Genomic DNA, 17,829 nt, shown 5'->3' with positions numbered 1-17,829 from the left:
ATTTCAGTTGTTTGAGGAACAATGTGTCTCTCTTCCTTCTATCTACTTGCTACAGGGTGATCGTGAGTCTAAGTAATAATTATTTCCAAAGCAGATAACTTCTATTAGAGACAACTCGGTGGCTAGCTGAAAGCTTCAGAGTCACAGATCGGAAGTGAAGAAGAATACAATGTAGAATATAACTTCTGCAGCTGAAATTTCTCCTTGAGCAGGGACTAATACCCCTGCTCTTATGAAAAGTGACATGGGACCCATGATCATCAATGGATAAGAGTTTAACATCTCATCTGAAATCTAGCACTTTCCGCAGCACAGTGTTGCTTTATACCATATTGAGGTGTTTCTTTAGCCGTGATTCGGAGGGAATGGTGCCATCCATTGAAGCACCAACGTTACTTTCTGCAGCATCCAGTTGTTCCTTAGTGATCTCCCTTTCAAGTACTGAATTGTATGCACCACGCTTAGTTTCTGGTGCTACAACTACAGAACAAATGGCAACTTAGTCTGTTTCCCATATCCTCTGGATATACAGGTTGGAATCTTGTAGACTGTATCTGCTTCAGTGAACAGAACAAAGTCTCTTCTGTTAAATGGCTTATTAAGTACCTTTATCATAAAATATTGCCAACGTAGGAATTTAAGGTATACAAGTGGATGAACAAACAGAAATTGGTGTCAGTTTGACACCAAACTGAACCCGCCCCTCTGCTGAAGATGAATGTTGGTGCACTGTTATCAGCTGCAAATAACCTATTTATTTGTCAACCTGCACTAATGCGAAAACAAGTAGAACAGTTTGGGTTACTTTTTTTGGCACTTACGGATTTAGGTCAAAGCCACAACTATAGTACGGACTTTATTATTTTTGAAATTTTAATATATGGTATGGTAAAGTATTTCCATTTAATTACCAAATATTTCAATTTCATCTGTCTAGGAATGGTGACAGCTGAGATGTTCCAAAGTTTGTGCAACAATGATGTAATGCAAAAAATGACGGAGACATTTGATGAGGTAATTGCAACATGAAATGATGGCTTCATATGGCTCATTTAAATAAGCAATAGCTATTAATATGAAAATTGGATAATACTGTTCATTTTCTAGTACCTCTCTCTCGCTCATTGAAGCCTACATTCCCTCTTTCTTCCCCTGTAGGAAAGGTTTTATGCACATCTGGAATGAGAAGCAGTCACTGAAACAGAAAGTATTCCTGTCTTCAGTGTTTTCATAATGCTTCCCTGCATCCTTCCCAAGTCTTGCATCTAGCTCGTCTTCAATAAAAATAAATAAATTGGGGGCATAGTATTTTTCCTCTTAAGATGTTCTAATAATGATAAATACAGTCTGGCATGGCTGCGGGTAACATGATGCTTTGGTACCTTGTTGATAGGTGCCTTTAAAAATACATAATGTGGATGGATGGGGAGCTGTTGATACTAGTTGTCATTTGGAACTTAAACTGTTTTCCCTTCCCATTTTGTTGATATCAATTTACATTGCTGTTCTTTTGATGTGAGAGCAATAATAATATGCATTAATGATGTCCGATCATGGTCCAGAGAGGATATTTTATTCCCTGAAGTTTATTAGAAAACTGTATCTTTAAAGTGCCACCTTCACCCCTCACTCTTGCCTGGCTAATGAGGCCAACCTCCACTCTCTTTTGCCGCTTATCTCACAGTTCTCTGAGTGCCTTTTTCCATGCTTGCTCTCTGAGTTAGTTTGCCACCCTCATCTTATTCGTATCCCTCCTTAAGCCCGTGCTCTGAGATACCAGTAAATTGAAAAGTCTGACTTTATCCATCTTGGATTTGAGATCTTTTACTGTCCTGGAGTGAATACTGTGCTTTACTTCATAATGACCCTGATCTGGCAAACACCTAGGCCAGGCCTACAAGAGGAACACTTTACCAGCACAGGAATAGCAGTATTCTGTACTGTCAGAACACTCCTAGTTTGGTGCAGCTATACTAGCAAAGCTGCACTTTGCTCTAATATAGTAATTCCCACCCCCCCTCGGGTGAAACAAGCTATACTAGTAAAAGCTTTGCATTCTAGCAACATCTATGACAGAGCGACAAAGAGTCCTGTGGCACCTTATAGACTAACAGACGTATTGGAGCATAAGCTTTCGTGGGTGAATACCCACTTCATCAGATCGCATGGCAGAAGCTTCTGCTGGCACAGCTGTATTGGGGAATCACACTTCTTCATGCGCCTGACTGACATAGCTATGCCATGTGAAGTCTGTAGTGTTCCCATGGCATTACACATATGTTTATCTTTGCTACCTTGAGTAGTCCCATTGAAATGGAGAAAAGATTTCAACGTGATAACATGTCTGAGACGGGGACAATGTTAAGCAGTTTGTTAAATCACTGAAATGATGGGACTATTAATGATAGTAAAGTTAAGCATGTGAGCAAGTGTTTGCAGGATTAGGGCCAAAATGCTCACTTACTCTTGCCAGCAAAGTGCTCAGGGGGCTGCCCAGCAACTTCAAAATACAATGTGATTGAAAACATTAAAACGAGTTTAAACCATTTCAGATCCACCACGGATGTGCTTTTCAGCGCAATTTGAAATGCACAGTAATCAATGAGGGTTTTGCCTTGTCTAAAGGACATTGGAATCCAGAGTGTGGTGAATTTTCAAAATATAATTTAGCTATATTTTTAAAGATGATAATCCCCCAAAAATGCCTAAATTCATGTGAAACTGGGATTGACTGATTAAGCTGTTAGGTTTTTGAAATATGGCTTGCCCTGACTTGAAAACGTGAACATATTTGCCTACCCTTGAATTGGGACATTTCCTGGGGGTCAGCTATTTCACAATAGCAAATAACTGAATGTTGCAGATTGATATATATTTAAATTTCTAAGGGAGAAGCAGATGCTGTCTCTCAGAATAAACAGTAAAGATTATAGCTTGCACACTTCAATACATGATGTTTAAATGAAACTTGGCACTGACTACTTGTTATTACAAGAGTACCAGTTTTTAGCTAAAAACTGCATATGTCTTTTACTGAAGTACACATTGGTTTTAGCTAAAAACAAGCCAAATAAAAGGGGATTAGATTGTGTGCATGTGTGTGAGATGTATACAGTCTCAAGTTTAAATGGCATCTTAAAACATGATACACAATTGGTACTTTTATGTATGTAAAATCTTTCAGAATCGCTTCTTCAGTTTCATCAAAAGCTTTTATAATGTTGTCTCTTGCATTCTAGGAAACAGGATTGCAATACAAGAAATTTATGGCCTATCCCTGGATTCTGACTGTTACTTGGCCAGTGGACATGGTAAATAGCTGCATTTCTTGAATATCCTGGAAGTAAAGATTTCAAATGCTGCATATATGTGAAAATTGTACTTAATGGTGCAGTCCAGTGGTACAGTGGTGAAAATCAAGTGCAGTAGTGTTGGCTGTGTGACTAGCATTGCTTTAAATAAATAAATGTTCTTGATGTATGATGGACCCCATTTATCAAGAACCTGAGCACACAATGGCTTTACAAGAGTTGAAAATGCTCATTACCTTGCAGGATTGAGCCCTATGTGAGATACAGTAGGCATATGGTGTTTAAACATCTGTTTAAATGGAATGTGTCGATCTAGAACAGTATCCAACTGTGCTTTCTTCCATCACCCCACTAGCCTACTTGGCTTTCCTTATGTGTGTGTTCTCCCCATGCACACCCTTAAAAAAATATTTTCATTAGATAATATTTTTGAAGGGCCAGTGTCAAGTGAAATTTGGCTCAAAGTTTAGGTTTCATTAAAATAATCCTTTACAAAATTGAAGACTAATAGAGATTTCTGCAACTTTAAAAAGAAAATTGCAGTAGGATGTATAAAAACAAAAACTATTTATCTTCGATGTTTGATATCAGAAATAGCTTGCAGCATTGTGCTATATATATTGTTGTAATGTGCCCATCGCCATAGTGAGGTGTACACAGATATTAGCAATTCCATCCCAAAGAACCAGGCCCTCCATCATCTGTGCCTCTTTCTTAGAATAGGTTTTCTTGTTATGTTTCCAGGAAAGAGGGGTGTTCAAGGAAGGCTTGCATGCACTGTATGCAGAAAGTCTTACATTGTATCCTAACCATGGCATGATTTGTGTTTCTCTGCTCTGCAATGGTAGAGTTCCATAATAGATTGTCACGCCCCTGTGAGTTTTACTCTCAATTAGCCACAGTGTCCCTCTTGACTGCAACTATCTACTGGATTGTGGGAAGAAGTGAGTGTGACACCCTGTACCCCATGTGACACCCACGTTCATCACTTTTATAGGGTTATGATATACTGTGTACAAAGTATGCCCTATGAGGTATAATTTGAACATTTATAATCCGCTGAATATTATTATCCTGTTGAAATGTGTATAAAATTATGAGATTTTGCTCTATGATTGTTACTGAAATATGTTGTTGTTCTGGGTAATGCCCACAAACCATTTTCTCAGAGACAAAGACCCACTGGCACACCAGCAAGCTATTAAAAAGCTCTGACCTACTTAACTGGTCATTCACCAGCTGGGGAGAAAGTATAAACAAGAAACTTACATTTCATCCCAGAGATGGTACAAATCTCATATACACAGGGGACTGTGTGTCTACACCCCGGAGGGGGGAGAAGGGGTAAATGCTCAAAGAGAGGAGGATATAAAAATAAGAGACAGTGACCTCTACATCACCTCTTCCCCTCCATCTCGACTGGTGGTAGCTAGATCACTTGAAAGACAAAAGAAGCATCATTGAACTGGGGGAGTGGTTCTGGCCGGGTTTTTTTTTAGCCATTTTAGACTGCTGTAAGCTTGTGGTGAGAGAAATTCCTTTTTTTGCCTTTAAACCTATTAGCCTTGGTAACGTTTAGGAATTTTATTGTGTGTTTATTCTTTTTTCTTTTGTAACCAATTCTGACTTCTAGGGCTTATCACTTGTAATCGCTTAAAATCTCTTTCTCTAGTTAATAAACTTGTTTTATTGTTTTATCTAAACCAGTGCGTTTTGGTTGAAGTGTTTTGAAATTTCTATTTAGGTCAACAAGGTTGGTGCATAATCATTACCCAGTGTTGGAATGACAAACTATCTATGAGCTTGTACTGTCCAGGAGGCTACTGAGCAGTACAAGACACACATTTTGGGGGATCAAGGCTGGGACTGGGCTTTCATGTATTCATCTGGGAGTGATTTTACGTGTGAGTGGGTATGTGTGAGCAGAGCCTGGAGGGGTTGCTGTTCACCAGCAAAGCGGTGTAAAAGGCTGGAGAGCTAAATGGACACAGAAGTCCAGCAGTTCAGATTGCACTCTGGGGAATGTCACTGTAAGTTCTAAGATGATCAGGCTGCAGCCCATTGATGGTGGCATCAGGACTTTCTAGAACATGAGTACCTCCATGTGGCACTGATGAGACTCTCACTTGAAACCAAACTGAAATTTGGACATGTTTCTTCACTGTTTCAGGTGGGAGAAATGCAGGTAGTAAACAAGCAGCACAAATGAAAAGTAAATGAGACATTCAGTTTTTATAATTATTTTTTCCTTCTAATAAAGGACAATGGAGACTATCCACTCATCAAAGCGGGACCCTACTGGAAGAAGTTCAAGGCCAATTTCTGTGAGTTCACTGCAGTGTTAATCCAGCAGTGCCAGTACAGCATCCTCTATGATAGTTACTTGATGGACACAGTCATCTCACTGCTTACAGGGCTAGCAGACTCCAGGGTCAGAGCATTCAGGCACACCAGCACTTTGGCAGGTAAATACAACTCACGTTGCTGTCACAGTTTTCATCAGAGACTGTGGATTTTGGTGACTCGTGTGTTTACAAAACTGATCAAACGTAAAAAGGACTGTAAGTGTTGCAAGGCAGGAATTGTCTTCCTTTGTACATTAACAGTGCTTAGCACATTATGGATGCTACGGTAGTATTAATAACCTCTTTCTGCATATATGTGTTGTTAGAGGGCTTTCCCTTCACCCTCTCCCTTGGTAGTTGTCACGCAAACAGAAAGCAGAAGACGAGAAGTCCGAGGTGCAGGCAATGCAATGTTTATTGGGGTTAGTTCCAAGCAAGCATATCCATAACGCTACACGCTGGCAGTGTCTGTTTCCCAGTGTTCCATTCCCAGCTCTGACACCGCAGAGCATTTACCCATGTCCCCCTTCCCAGCTCTGACGCTGCAGATCCTTGCCTGTGTCTCATTCCCATTCCCTATTCCCACCTCCTCCTCCTTAGCAGGCCCAAATATACCTGCAGTGCATGCCCACAGTCCACCTTACAATTTATGGTAATGTGCCATTTGGGGGGGGGGGTCGCGGGTCTGTGGTCTTCATCCCACCTCTTTTGTATCCCATGGGAGGGGTGAGGAGTGAGGTTGTGCTACGGTCAGGGACAGGCATTTCTTTTGTCTTTTAGTGTTTTAAACCTTCCCCCCCAATCCCCTTTGCCCCTCCCGACTGGTTGCGTAACCTTGTCTTAAAATAGGGATTTAAACAATCTTAAAGTGTGCTCTCGAGTAACACTTTAACTGCTCTTATCTCTTCCCATTGTACTAACAAACCCATCTAACTAGGTAAAAGCAACATACACAGTCTTTGTCCTTTGTTTACACATATTAGTATAAAATATAAGAATATTAAAGGTCAAACCCAAAATTCTATCCAAGTCTAACAAATGAGCCTATATACTAGCATGTAATTTGGAAGCATTGGACATGGTAGGTACCTTGTTGGCATTAAGAAAAGTACAGATATTTAAAATACGTTCAAGGGTATCTCTGGCACCCCAAAATTCTTGTTTGAAGAGGAAGCTTGGAATGTAGATGATCTGTAAAGTAGATTAGTTACATTTTAATATTTAGCAAAATCTTTTGTAAAGCTGAGATAATTAACTTCAGAATTCTGCTGTGTACTGGAAGTTATGCATAAGCAGTAGCTGCTTTTCACTGTTCGTTTTCTGTCACTAATTTTCCTTCCACCCCCACTGAATGAATATAATTAGTATAAAAGGGAGGATCTTAAAACTTATGAGGCCTGTCCTAAGAAACGTGTCATTCAAGAGGTTTTTTATGATACCCCTACTAAAATGAATACCTTTGTGGCTTGCATATCACGCACAGCATGACAGTATCTAAGTGAGTTTATACTTTTAAAAAAGACAACAATTGGTCACAGGACAGCCCTTCCCCCCTTTTTTTGCCTTTGCCATCCCTGCCCACTGACAAATGGAAATCTAGCTGTTGGTCTGAATCAATAAAAGTAGACACACTTTATATTGTTTCATAAAGACCACCAGACTCTGGCTCACGTGGTCTTGAGCTCTTGCACTGATTTCACTATATTTCTTTACATCTGAGGAAGGCACTTATCCTATAGCTCTAGATTGTTGTCCAAAATTAAGGAGGAAATCTGCAACATGCAACATCACCTGGACCAAAGAAGTGTATCACCAGGAATAGAATAAAACATCTTCTGATAACCCTTTTGTTTCAAAACCAAGTAGTAAATTTAAATGAAATATTACCCCAACATCTGTCTTTTTGCTGCTCTTACCTTGGATTGTGATTTCACAACCTCAGCAGGGTTGGGGTTGACCAGTACACTTGTGTTTTTTAACATGTTGAATATAGTTTATAATGTGTACCACTGAGCTAAGGCTTGCTTACTTGGTTTCTCCTCCTTTTCAGCGGTGAAGCTTCTGACAGCACTTGTAAGAGTAAATCTAAATCTTGATGTCAGCAAATGTAACGCTCAGAGGCTGTATCAAGTGGAGAAGAACAGGATTTCTGTCAAGAGGGCCAATCAGAGACTGGACCAATTAGAGAGAAAAAGGAAAGAAGTGGGTCAGGTTTGTTATTTGGGATGGGTGAAGATGTAGTAATAGAGGTGGCTCTTTTCTGGCTTCTGACTTACACATGTTTTTCTGACACTTTTGAAATAGGGGGAGGTGATATTTGCTAAGCATCATCAATGATAGCTTGCAAAGCAGTTCTCACTTACCAGGTTCAGTGCTACATTGACAAGCACTCCATGCCGCACACAACTGATCTGCGCGTTACTACTTGCTGTAGCCATTATGCAGCAGTAGAGTGCGTAGTATTCTTTGACGTCTCTGTTTTGATGATAGCCTCTCAAAATTGGGGCTGTGGCTAGCTGGTGAGTTGGCATCGCTTTTGTCCCCATCTGGTAATTTTTTCATGTCTATTCATACACATGCATGCACACACAAAACTGGGCTCCCACAAACTATGAGCCAAATTCTTTGGTCTTTGCTCAGATTATACTCTGGAATTTGACCAAATATATTGGAATTTGTCACTGTATGAACAAAGGATTCTTAAAATGCCATGTGATGGCAATTTAAATTATGGCTCATCTCTCCCCTGCTGCCCAGACTCCATTATTCCTTCCGTGTCACCCAGACAGCCTCTTGTGACTCTCCTACTGTCCATGCAGCATCCTGCACCATGAACAATTATCTTTTAGGTGCTGGCACAGTTTCTTGCTGCACAAATGTGAGAGAGAGGCTCTGCCCCACTGAGCTTGCAACCAAGTACCTCGAATGTCATCTTTGAACTCCCTCATGGGTACAATGGTTGTATTTGTAAGAAAACGCAAATTGTGAAAAGTGGCTGGGTAGGACAGGAGAGACAGACCAGGGCAAGTGTTAGCTTCCTGATCCCGGTCTCTTGGGCAAATCAGAGGGAAGGTGGGGTGGGATGTGAAGTTACTTGTCACCTTCATAGTATCTTTATTAAACAGAAATGATAGATTATGACTAAATGATCTATTGTCTCTGAAGACCTCTACCAAGTTTTCAGGGCTTGGTTCAAGCTGCACACTGGACTACTTCATCCAGAGGTGTTCTGGGGGTTTCCCAGCTTCTGACTTTTCTTCTACAACATGTCCAAGTGTATTACAAAGACAACTTAGACCTACACATGCAAACTAGTTGTGTAATGGCATGTATTATTCCTTCTGTGTATTGCTAGAACAAGGTTCTTTTCCTCAACCAATATATTATGTGAAGTGTCTTAGTACTTGGATTCATAGTTGAAATCCAATGACATTTCTTTTTGATGTAGTTGCGCCAAATCAAATCCCTAATGTAGACAGGCTCATTTTTTTTGTACTGATGAATTGTGAAAACATTAGGGGTTTGCACACAGTTTAACAAAGTGAATGTGGTTAACTTGGTATGAATTTCCTGTAATATAAAGGGGATTTGTCATATTCCATACTTGGAATGTTCAATTTTTTTGGTATTTTCAGTATGAACAGAAACCGCTGGAAATAGAAAATATGATGAATGCTATTTTCAAAGGGACATTCTTACAGAGATATCGGTAAGAATATTTATCATTCATATGCTTTTGAAATAGCACCCACAGACCTTAATCAAGACTGGACTCCGGTGTGCTGCATATTGTACTAACACATAGGAGCCCACTGTCCCTTCCCTGATGAGTTGAAAATCTAACTTCCCTCGCTGAAAAAGAATAGAAAGGAATAAAAATAAGTCTGTACAGTGTACATGCATCCCATAAGAAAATCTCATGCAAAGTGTCCAGGTTAAAATCAAGATGAATATCCAAGGGTCAGTTAAATTTGTTCTGAAAAAGCACATAATACTGAATTATTTGAAAGAACCCACCTAGGCTTAGAAAGTAACCTTCTCATTATGTACACTCATTCTCCACTGCTTTGTTTGCTTCTTCCCCCTGGCTACAGAGTAATGAGTTTATGGTTGAAAGACCTTCCAGACCCTCAAGATAATTGTAATATGGAACTTGTGTAGTTAACAGGGCTTTTTCAAACACTAACAAATTCTTTGTAGGGGTTTTGTAGATTAAAGACATGTTTAAAAGTTACTGAATGGATACTTAAGATGCTACTCAGGATTGCATGTATATCTGCAACTCTTGATCTCTTGCTGGGAAAAGCAAATAATTAACCTGATATCTTTTGGGTATTTATAAATGTGTTTATAACACAGTTTTGTAATTTTACAGTGATGTGATTCCTGAGATCCGGGCTATCTGCATTGAAGAAATTGGCAGCTGGATGAAAATGTACCCTGATACATTCTTAAATGATAGTTACTTGAAATATATTGGATGGATGCTGTATGATAAGGTGAGGATTTTCTCCTCCTCCTGCCTTTATCTCCCATAGAAGGAAAGTTAGTTCAAGATTTTTAAAATTATTCTAAAAGTTAAAACAATTTAGAGTTGTATATTCTGACATGGACAAAAAGTCTCCCCTCCTCCAATACTATGTTTTGTTTTAAAACTCATCTTACAGCACTAAGTAATAGAGAGCTCTTACTTTTATCCATTCTAAGCACAAAGCAGGGTGGCACTGATCCCTGGTGTATGCGTGTATGTAGAGCTTTGCTGGATGTATATGTATCTGACCTCGAGCAATGTTTTACTTTATTGAGTAGATTGACTTTGAAACCTATCCTTGCTAAATGATGACATGGAATACATCCTCTATGAGTATGTACAATTTTAGAGGTAGGGTAAAAGGTCTTAAGATTGACAATTGCTACTTTATTAAATTATATTATTTCATAGAGAGGGACAATAATACTCTTTATTTCTGAATTGGAAAACAAGTGGCGCTATAAGAACATTTGGAGAATATTATTTAAAATCTCAACTATTTTGTTATAGTTCCGTTTCTTTTAATTACCTCTTATATTCTTAAAATCTTCCAAATAATCTTTTCTTTCCCCCTCACCCTCAAGGCTTTTGTCCTCTTCTGTTTAGCAGTTTTCCTGTTTTAGAGCAGAGATGAACGTAGTATGTCTAACTTTTTATAAAGTTAATCTGTAAACATATTTTTCTCAAATTTACCAGTGTGTGTTTAATAGCCGGCAGAGGCAGTATTTGCTGTGAATGTTTTATTACTGGGAATGGTACTTTGCTTTTGTAGGGCATCTTTTAAAATAAATAAAATGAGTTTATATAGCTGCTGTATAAATGCCAAAACGTCTTTTCTTTTGCATCAGGATTATATACAATGACGCATAATTCTTTGAATAGAATTTTAGTTAACTGCAAAGCCAGCAGAGGGCGCACAAATCACGTTGTTTGTGTTTCATGCTATAACTATACAAGCAGTGGTTAAACGTCTTTCAATAATAACCCTCTCCCCTACAAAGACTTTTGGGGCGCATTTAAATTGCAGGATTCTTTTGGCAGCATGTAGTATACATACCCACATGACCCCTCTCCCATGGATATACACAGCAGAGTGAGTAAATGGTGAGACATGGAGTAAGTCAGTAGAATAAAGATGTGCCTGAAGGGTGTGGGTATGAAGCCGAGTGCGTGTCCTACGCATTTGCTACTGGCCCAAGTTGTGCCTTCCATTTACACTGCTTTTTCAGCAGAGTAGTGTTCTGCTGCTGCAGCCTTTCTCCTCCTCCGTAAAAGACTCTGGTAGTGGGGAAAGGCTATGTCAGCTCCCTGCTGCTGAAGCCCTGCTCCACGGAGAGGCAGGGGGGCAGTGGGGAAAAGGCTCAGCCTTTCCTCATCGCCTCCCCCCCGCCAAAGCCTTTCCTCACCGTAGTGAAAGGCTCTGGCAGCGGGGAGCAGCTGAAGCCTTTCCCTGCTGCCTCCCCTCTGCTGGAGCCTTCCTTTGACGTGTAGCAACATACTGCAGTGTGGACATTTTCCACTGTGGCGTGTAGCTAGATGTGTGCTACAGGGCACTGAAAGTAGTATGTAGGGTAGGTGTAGCCATAGAGTCTAGAGACGTTTCTTAGATCAGATCATAGCAACTTTTTAAGGTATGGCCAGTTGAGAGATCTTTCAAATTACAAAAATAGAATTTCCATTTTTTCCTTAGAATATGTGACATTGGTATCAGTGGAGTACAATATGAAAATTATAGAAATGTGATGTTTTTGGAGAGCACACAACCCATCTGCTGTCTTTTACCGGAGACTGGAAACAGCTGCTTTAAAAAAAAAAAGAAAAAGAAAATGCTTGTTAACTGGAAGCAATCACTGCAGCAAAAACTAAGTGAGATAAAATGAGAAGGCCTTTGGATTTTATCTCCATCCAGTTGACTATTTACAATACCAATATTGCATTGCGGTACTGGCTTTAAAAAATATACTGCAAGCTATTCCTTCCCATTTTTGTCGGGGAGGGTGTACCCAGATCAGTGTCATTTGGGAATATAGTTCCAGAGGCATTTGCCAAATAATTTTAGGGCCCAAATTTGAGCAACCACAAAATTGTTTTCAACTATAGGAAAATGTAGCCCAGATAACCTGTGGCATTCTAAGTATAGACCAAACTCAGTCAGTCATTGGGAGGCTGAAAAAAAAGGTTTAAACGCTTATTTGGTCTTCAAAGACTTAGTTAAATGTTATGACTTATTTTACCCTTCTGATACCATTTGACATGACATATATTTATAATGCAGACTTAATGCTGGCATAGAAGATGTTTCCCAGGCCCAACTGGACGCTCCAAATCCATTCCTCTTAGTGCTGCCGAGTTCAAAATAAAAAAATGAAAAGTCTGTCTATGTCCCAGTAAGAATTGTGAAACAATGTCCTGAAGGTGTACTTTTCTGCTGGAACAACTTCAGTAGTTAATTATTTCTAGAAGACAGGAATAAATGTTGCTTTTTAATACTAAATACAAAGTATAATGCAAAATCTGGCAACAGCATTCAATAACCATAACTATACAGTTAACCCCCTTCCTAAAGAACTTATCAGCCCATTTCTCAAACTTGAGCACCTAATTGTGCATTTTGACATTCAGAGTGGCTTTGATGCCTACAGTGGATGTTTGGCTACCTACGTATTGATCTGAGCAATTAGATGTGGAAGAAAAGAAAGGGTCAGGGAAAAAAAATCCTCTGGGAGGTGAGAGGGATGGAGGCAGAAAAATTGAGATGAGCAGAGGTGGGATAGGTGAAAGGAGTAGAAAGGATTACTGATTTTCTAAGGAAAATAAAAGGTGTACTACATACACACACGCTTGGGACATTCACATGTGTCAGCCTCGCTTTTGAGTTGTGTAGGGAGTTGTGTGACGCTTTTATTTCTAGAATGTAACATTTTCATTAGAAAAAAAAATTACAAAAATCTAATGTCTCTTGGAACAAAATGTGTTCACATTGCAGAAGAAAAGATTCAAGAATAAAACCAGACTTGTGAGCCTTGCAAAACTAATTTGAGATCCACTACTGTAAGATGCTAGAGAAGTGCTAAGTAGGTAGATTCCCCGTGTACTGAGGAAGAAACTGAAGCACAGAGATGAAATGATTCTCTTGCAGCTTTTCAAGGAAAATGTGGCAGAGGTGGGAAAAGAGCCCAGATCTCCTCCTGACATCAAGTCCTGGGAGCTAACCACAAGATCATCCTTCTGCTGTCTAATTTCAAATTAGTTTGAGAAGTTGTCCGTGACAGGACATCTGTGCGGTTTGACCATCCTTCTATGGAAACTGCCCCCCAGATGTCATGACAGTTCACATGTACATCCTGCAACAGTGTCTCTGTAAAACTAGCATCTTCTTATTCAACATATCTACTCCCTGCATATATTCTGAGTCCTATTCTCTGACTTCTCTGAAAATAAAAGTGTTTTACTTTGGCAGTGCTGTGGGGAGAGTGAGCTGGGTTCTTTTCACAGATCAGCAGTATTTTAAACTACCGTAAGTTCCTGTTGCAGAATCAGAGAGACTAGAATGGTGATTCTGGTGAGGGAAAAGAAAAGAGGGCTTTATTTGTAGCAAAAAGCTGCTGAGGTCATTTGGGAAGAATTTTAAATAATGGAAAAAGCAGTGGGGGATGGGTAAACACTCACTCTAAGGAACAGTAAAATAAGGCAGGAAATGTGGCTTGAAACAAAGGCGAGAAATGTAAAGAAGATGATAAAAATAATGGTAGTTGAGGTAAATGGATTGTTCACTCTTAGTCCCTAGATGTAGTTTCCTTAACACATAAAATACATATAGGGTTAAGACTGAGAGATTTGAGGTGGGAAGGGAGATTAGGAAAGGCAGGTGGCATGATTTTAGGAATTAACTTTTCCTATCTGCAGACCTATGCTCAAATATTGCCTGACTGACAAGTGCAAATGACGATGATTTTCCTCTGCTCCAGTTGATATCTGACCATTTGACACAACCAGCGCAACTTAAATTTAGCACAGATGTAGTCTCTATTCAGGATTACAGCCCAGGAATGGAATAGTGTGGGGTGGCTCAAACCAGGATTGAGGTACAGTGGTTTTGCTGAGTGTGTTTATAAGTTTGCACAGCTCTTGTCTGTGGTATGCCAGGTAGTAGTCAGCGGTAAGTAGTGGTATGCCAGATAGTAGTCAGCGGTAAGTAACAAATTTGAGCTCTCATCCTGCAAGAAACTTTAACAAGTGCAGCAGTCCACCTGTGGAAATAGGGCCTTACATTTTAAAGAGATGAGCAAAGTTCAAGAAATGTGCCTGATGAATGTGAAGGTACAGAAGGATAAATTAGACAACTTGAAAATCAGTGTCCGTATTCTTTGGTGATCTTTCATTTTATATTTCTAACTAAAGAGCACCTTACACAGACTCATTAGTCAAAGCCTGCTGCTGCATGGCATCGTTTGTGTTCCGTCTTAAGCAGGAGAATGAGAAGTTTGCAGTAATGGATAGCCTCTTTGCAGGAGATCTGCAGTGCTTGGGTTTCTTTTATTTTCCTGCCATGTTAGAGGGAGAAATGGGGAAAAAAAAAAAAAAAAGAGTATGAAGGAGATGATAGTGAATACAAGGCCGTAATTTATTGCAGGGGCTCTGCAGATACCCTTTGCCATGAGAGTTCAGCAGAGCTCAGTGAGTTCTGCTTTAGAGCACCAGAATGACTGTCTTTTAATATTCTTAAAGGTTTTGACCTTTTAAAGTTGCAGCATTACACTTGAGGCATTTCAAAGTCTAGGAAAAGGGCACTCTTTTTATAGAACCATTGTGAATAGTAGTATTGGCTTACAGAGAAACAAATGAGGTAAATCTTTATAAAACCCATAAATATTTTTGGTATAAACCAACTATATTTGTTAGCCAAACACAGAAGGGAGCCTGAGGACTTGTCTACACTGGAACATTGTATCATGTTAGAACACATTTTAACCAACATGAGCTCAGACGTGTCTTAGCACTCAGGGTAGGTAAGGACTGTTGTGTTTACCAACCTGTCAGCAGGTTGTGGGAATATACCCTAGGAGGGAATAGAGGGGATTCTAGGATTAGTCACAGCCAGTCCATGTGATGTGTCAAACAGGGCAGCCCTTGGCTACTGTGAGTGTTTTTATCTGACGTAATTTCTCAATGTAGACTTGGCATGAGGGAGTCTAGATGGTGTAACATAAAACCTTCACTGGGTGCCCCAGCGTCAACCCAAACTCCCTCATACTGACTTAGACTTAGACTAGTTTAGTGTTGTATAACATGCTTTCATTTTATCTCTGAATTTGGCCCACTGAGTCTTGGGGCTGTAAGAGACTCTAAGTTGATTTAACTCATATCTGAGGAAAGTGTTGCAAGAAAAACAAATAGCAGAAGGATATAAGAAGGCCACCCCCAACTTTCACCTTCTGACACCCTGGGCATTGGAATTACATGATCGTGGACTCCTTGCACTCCCACTGGTAATTGGTTGTAAGTTCTGTGGGAGTGTAACATGAGCTTAGAGATCACCTCTCAGTTTGGCCCATTGTATGCTATTAGGCATATGTGACATAACTGTAGATCTGTCTGGTAATGGAGATTGAGGCAGTTTTTGCTTTTTCTATCGTAGGCATTTATAGGGCTCCAATTACCATAGGATGACCACCAAATCATCAGTAAATAACATCAATGCCAAAGATTTGTCACTTAGCAGATTCTTCTTTGTCTTATAGCAGCCTGAAGTGCGGTTGAAGTGTCTTCTGGGACTGCAAGGAATTTATGACAGAAAAGAGCTGGTATCCAAAATGGATCTCTTTACTAGCAGATTCAAGGTAAATGGAAATATCATTCTCTATTTTTAAAATCTGGTTTGGCTAGCCACACAGGATCTGATATGTTGAGCAGAGTTGGCTCTCGGTCCCTTATATGGGCCAGGATTGTTGGGTGGGGGAATTTGTGGGATGTTGCTCTTCATTCATGAGAACATTCTGTTTTTGCTTTGGCCAATGAACAAAGCTGTGTTGGCAGGCTCTGCAGACAGCCATGTCCAGCCACTTGGCCAGGATTCTTTTGGCAAGGAGTATTCGGCATCCCAAAGCCCCTTGTGTTCCTTTATCCCCCTCAAAACTGGGTTTGTATGTTAGATGTTGAATTGGGTGATTCTGCATAGACTGCTATCAGAATGTACAGTATGACTCTGTTTTGATCCAGCATGACGCTGTGAACCTTGCAGAAAGATTTCCTATCCCCAGTCTGAACAAGTCAAATGCTAGGCAGTAAATGGATAGCTTTGAGCATCTGTTGGGTGAGCTGAGCAGAGGCCATTGTGTCCCTAGTACACTGCACTAATCATGTCGTCATGTACAGGCTAGTTCAGGCAGTCAGCACTCTACTTTGTAATGTTACCTTTGGTTGTGATGTCATCAACTGTCACTAGCTAGCCAGGGTTGGGCCTTGTCAGTACTTGGATAAGAAAACCCATGGTGCTGCAGGAAGTGGTATTATGACTCCATAGGTGGTACTCTTCCTTTGGAAGACTGAACTAATGCCCCAATTAGTGCATACTCTTCTGCTGAGGCCTGCAGATACAGTCTTTTGGATGTCATGTAAAACCAAGGACTTGGCTCTTCATAGTACCTAAAAATCCCATGGCACTTTCTGAAAGAGGAGGCTCATAATTCTCATGTTTTAGCCAAGTTTCAGTCTGAGTAAATAAATTCTGCCTATCTAAACTCAACCCATATTTTGAACAGTTTTACAGCAGCCCTCTGTACTTCTGCCCTAATCTGTGTAGTATTGCTGTACGTTGTTAAACAGACACGTGATCCAAAATCTACTTACCTTTTTAGCAGGGTTATGGCTTCCAGAATATTTTCACATTTGAGTAGAGAAATTATTTATGTAACATTGTAGCTTAGAATTTATCCCGATTTAGCAAATTGTTACTAATTGTCCTTCATTTACAAACAAGTGGCCAATCATTCTTAATTTGTGAGCTGCAATCAGTTTCTTGTGGAGACACACTTGCATCTACACAAATTTCATATTAGTCAATTAACTCAAATAAAAATGTAACATAATGATGGAACAACTTGGTGGTAAGCAAATTGCCTTATGCCTCTTAGGAAATAGTCATTGCAATACAAAGAAGTCTCTTTGTTACTAGTGGAGATGATCTAACGGTAGCAAAATAAATATTTGTCCAGAACAAAAAGTGTTACATCTTCTTTTTATTGTCATTTTACATCCATTAGGATCGAATTGTGTCCATGACTCTGGACAAGGACCATGAAGTAGCAGTTCAAGCCATGAAACTCTTGATGCTTATGTCACAGTAAATAATTTTTTTTAATGTTCTATATTGTTTTAATGGCAACGAGGCCCAGATGTAACCAGTAGTGGAATCCTCTTATTACTGATGATGTGCTCAGAAACAATTGCCCGCTGCAGGACATGGGTTAAACAGGATAACTGCAAGCTAAAAGTCTGTTGTGAAGTGCCTGACTAAAGTTAGAGTGGTACTTAAGAAGTGTGGTTATCCCATTATAACACATTCTGGAGAATCATGTTTATTTTATAAATGGTATTTTTTTAAATGTGGGAATAGGGAGATTTCTTTGCCCCTTTTTGTTTT

General features: G+C 39.7%; 1 protein-coding gene across 3 annotated transcripts in view; it reads left to right on the top strand.

Moving 5' to 3' along the window:
• LOC117870534 (cohesin subunit SA-2-like) overlaps nucleotides 1–17,829 on the top strand; it is a 90,650-nt gene that overhangs the window by 18,557 nt on the left and 54,264 nt on the right. For all 3 annotated transcript variants that reach the window (XM_034757734.1, XM_034757729.1, XM_034757735.1), the window contains exons 7-14: nucleotides 938–1,014; nucleotides 3,240–3,311; nucleotides 5,572–5,776; nucleotides 7,707–7,867; nucleotides 9,292–9,365; nucleotides 10,032–10,155; nucleotides 15,929–16,027; nucleotides 17,450–17,529. In XM_034757734.1, the coding sequence (XP_034613625.1) occupies nucleotides 938–1,014; nucleotides 3,240–3,311; nucleotides 5,572–5,776; nucleotides 7,707–7,867; nucleotides 9,292–9,365; nucleotides 10,032–10,155; nucleotides 15,929–16,027; nucleotides 17,450–17,529 (892 nt within the window). The remainder of the gene's footprint in view (nucleotides 1–937; nucleotides 1,015–3,239; nucleotides 3,312–5,571; nucleotides 5,777–7,706; nucleotides 7,868–9,291; nucleotides 9,366–10,031; nucleotides 10,156–15,928; nucleotides 16,028–17,449; nucleotides 17,530–17,829) is intronic.

This window comes from Trachemys scripta, chromosome 1 (genome assembly GCF_013100865.1).
Source record: "Trachemys scripta elegans isolate TJP31775 chromosome 1, CAS_Tse_1.0, whole genome shotgun sequence".
NCBI classification, from domain to species: domain Eukaryota; kingdom Metazoa; phylum Chordata; order Testudines; family Emydidae; genus Trachemys; species Trachemys scripta.
Note: the sequence above shows the minus strand (reverse complement) of the source record. Positions and strands in the feature narration are given on the sequence as shown.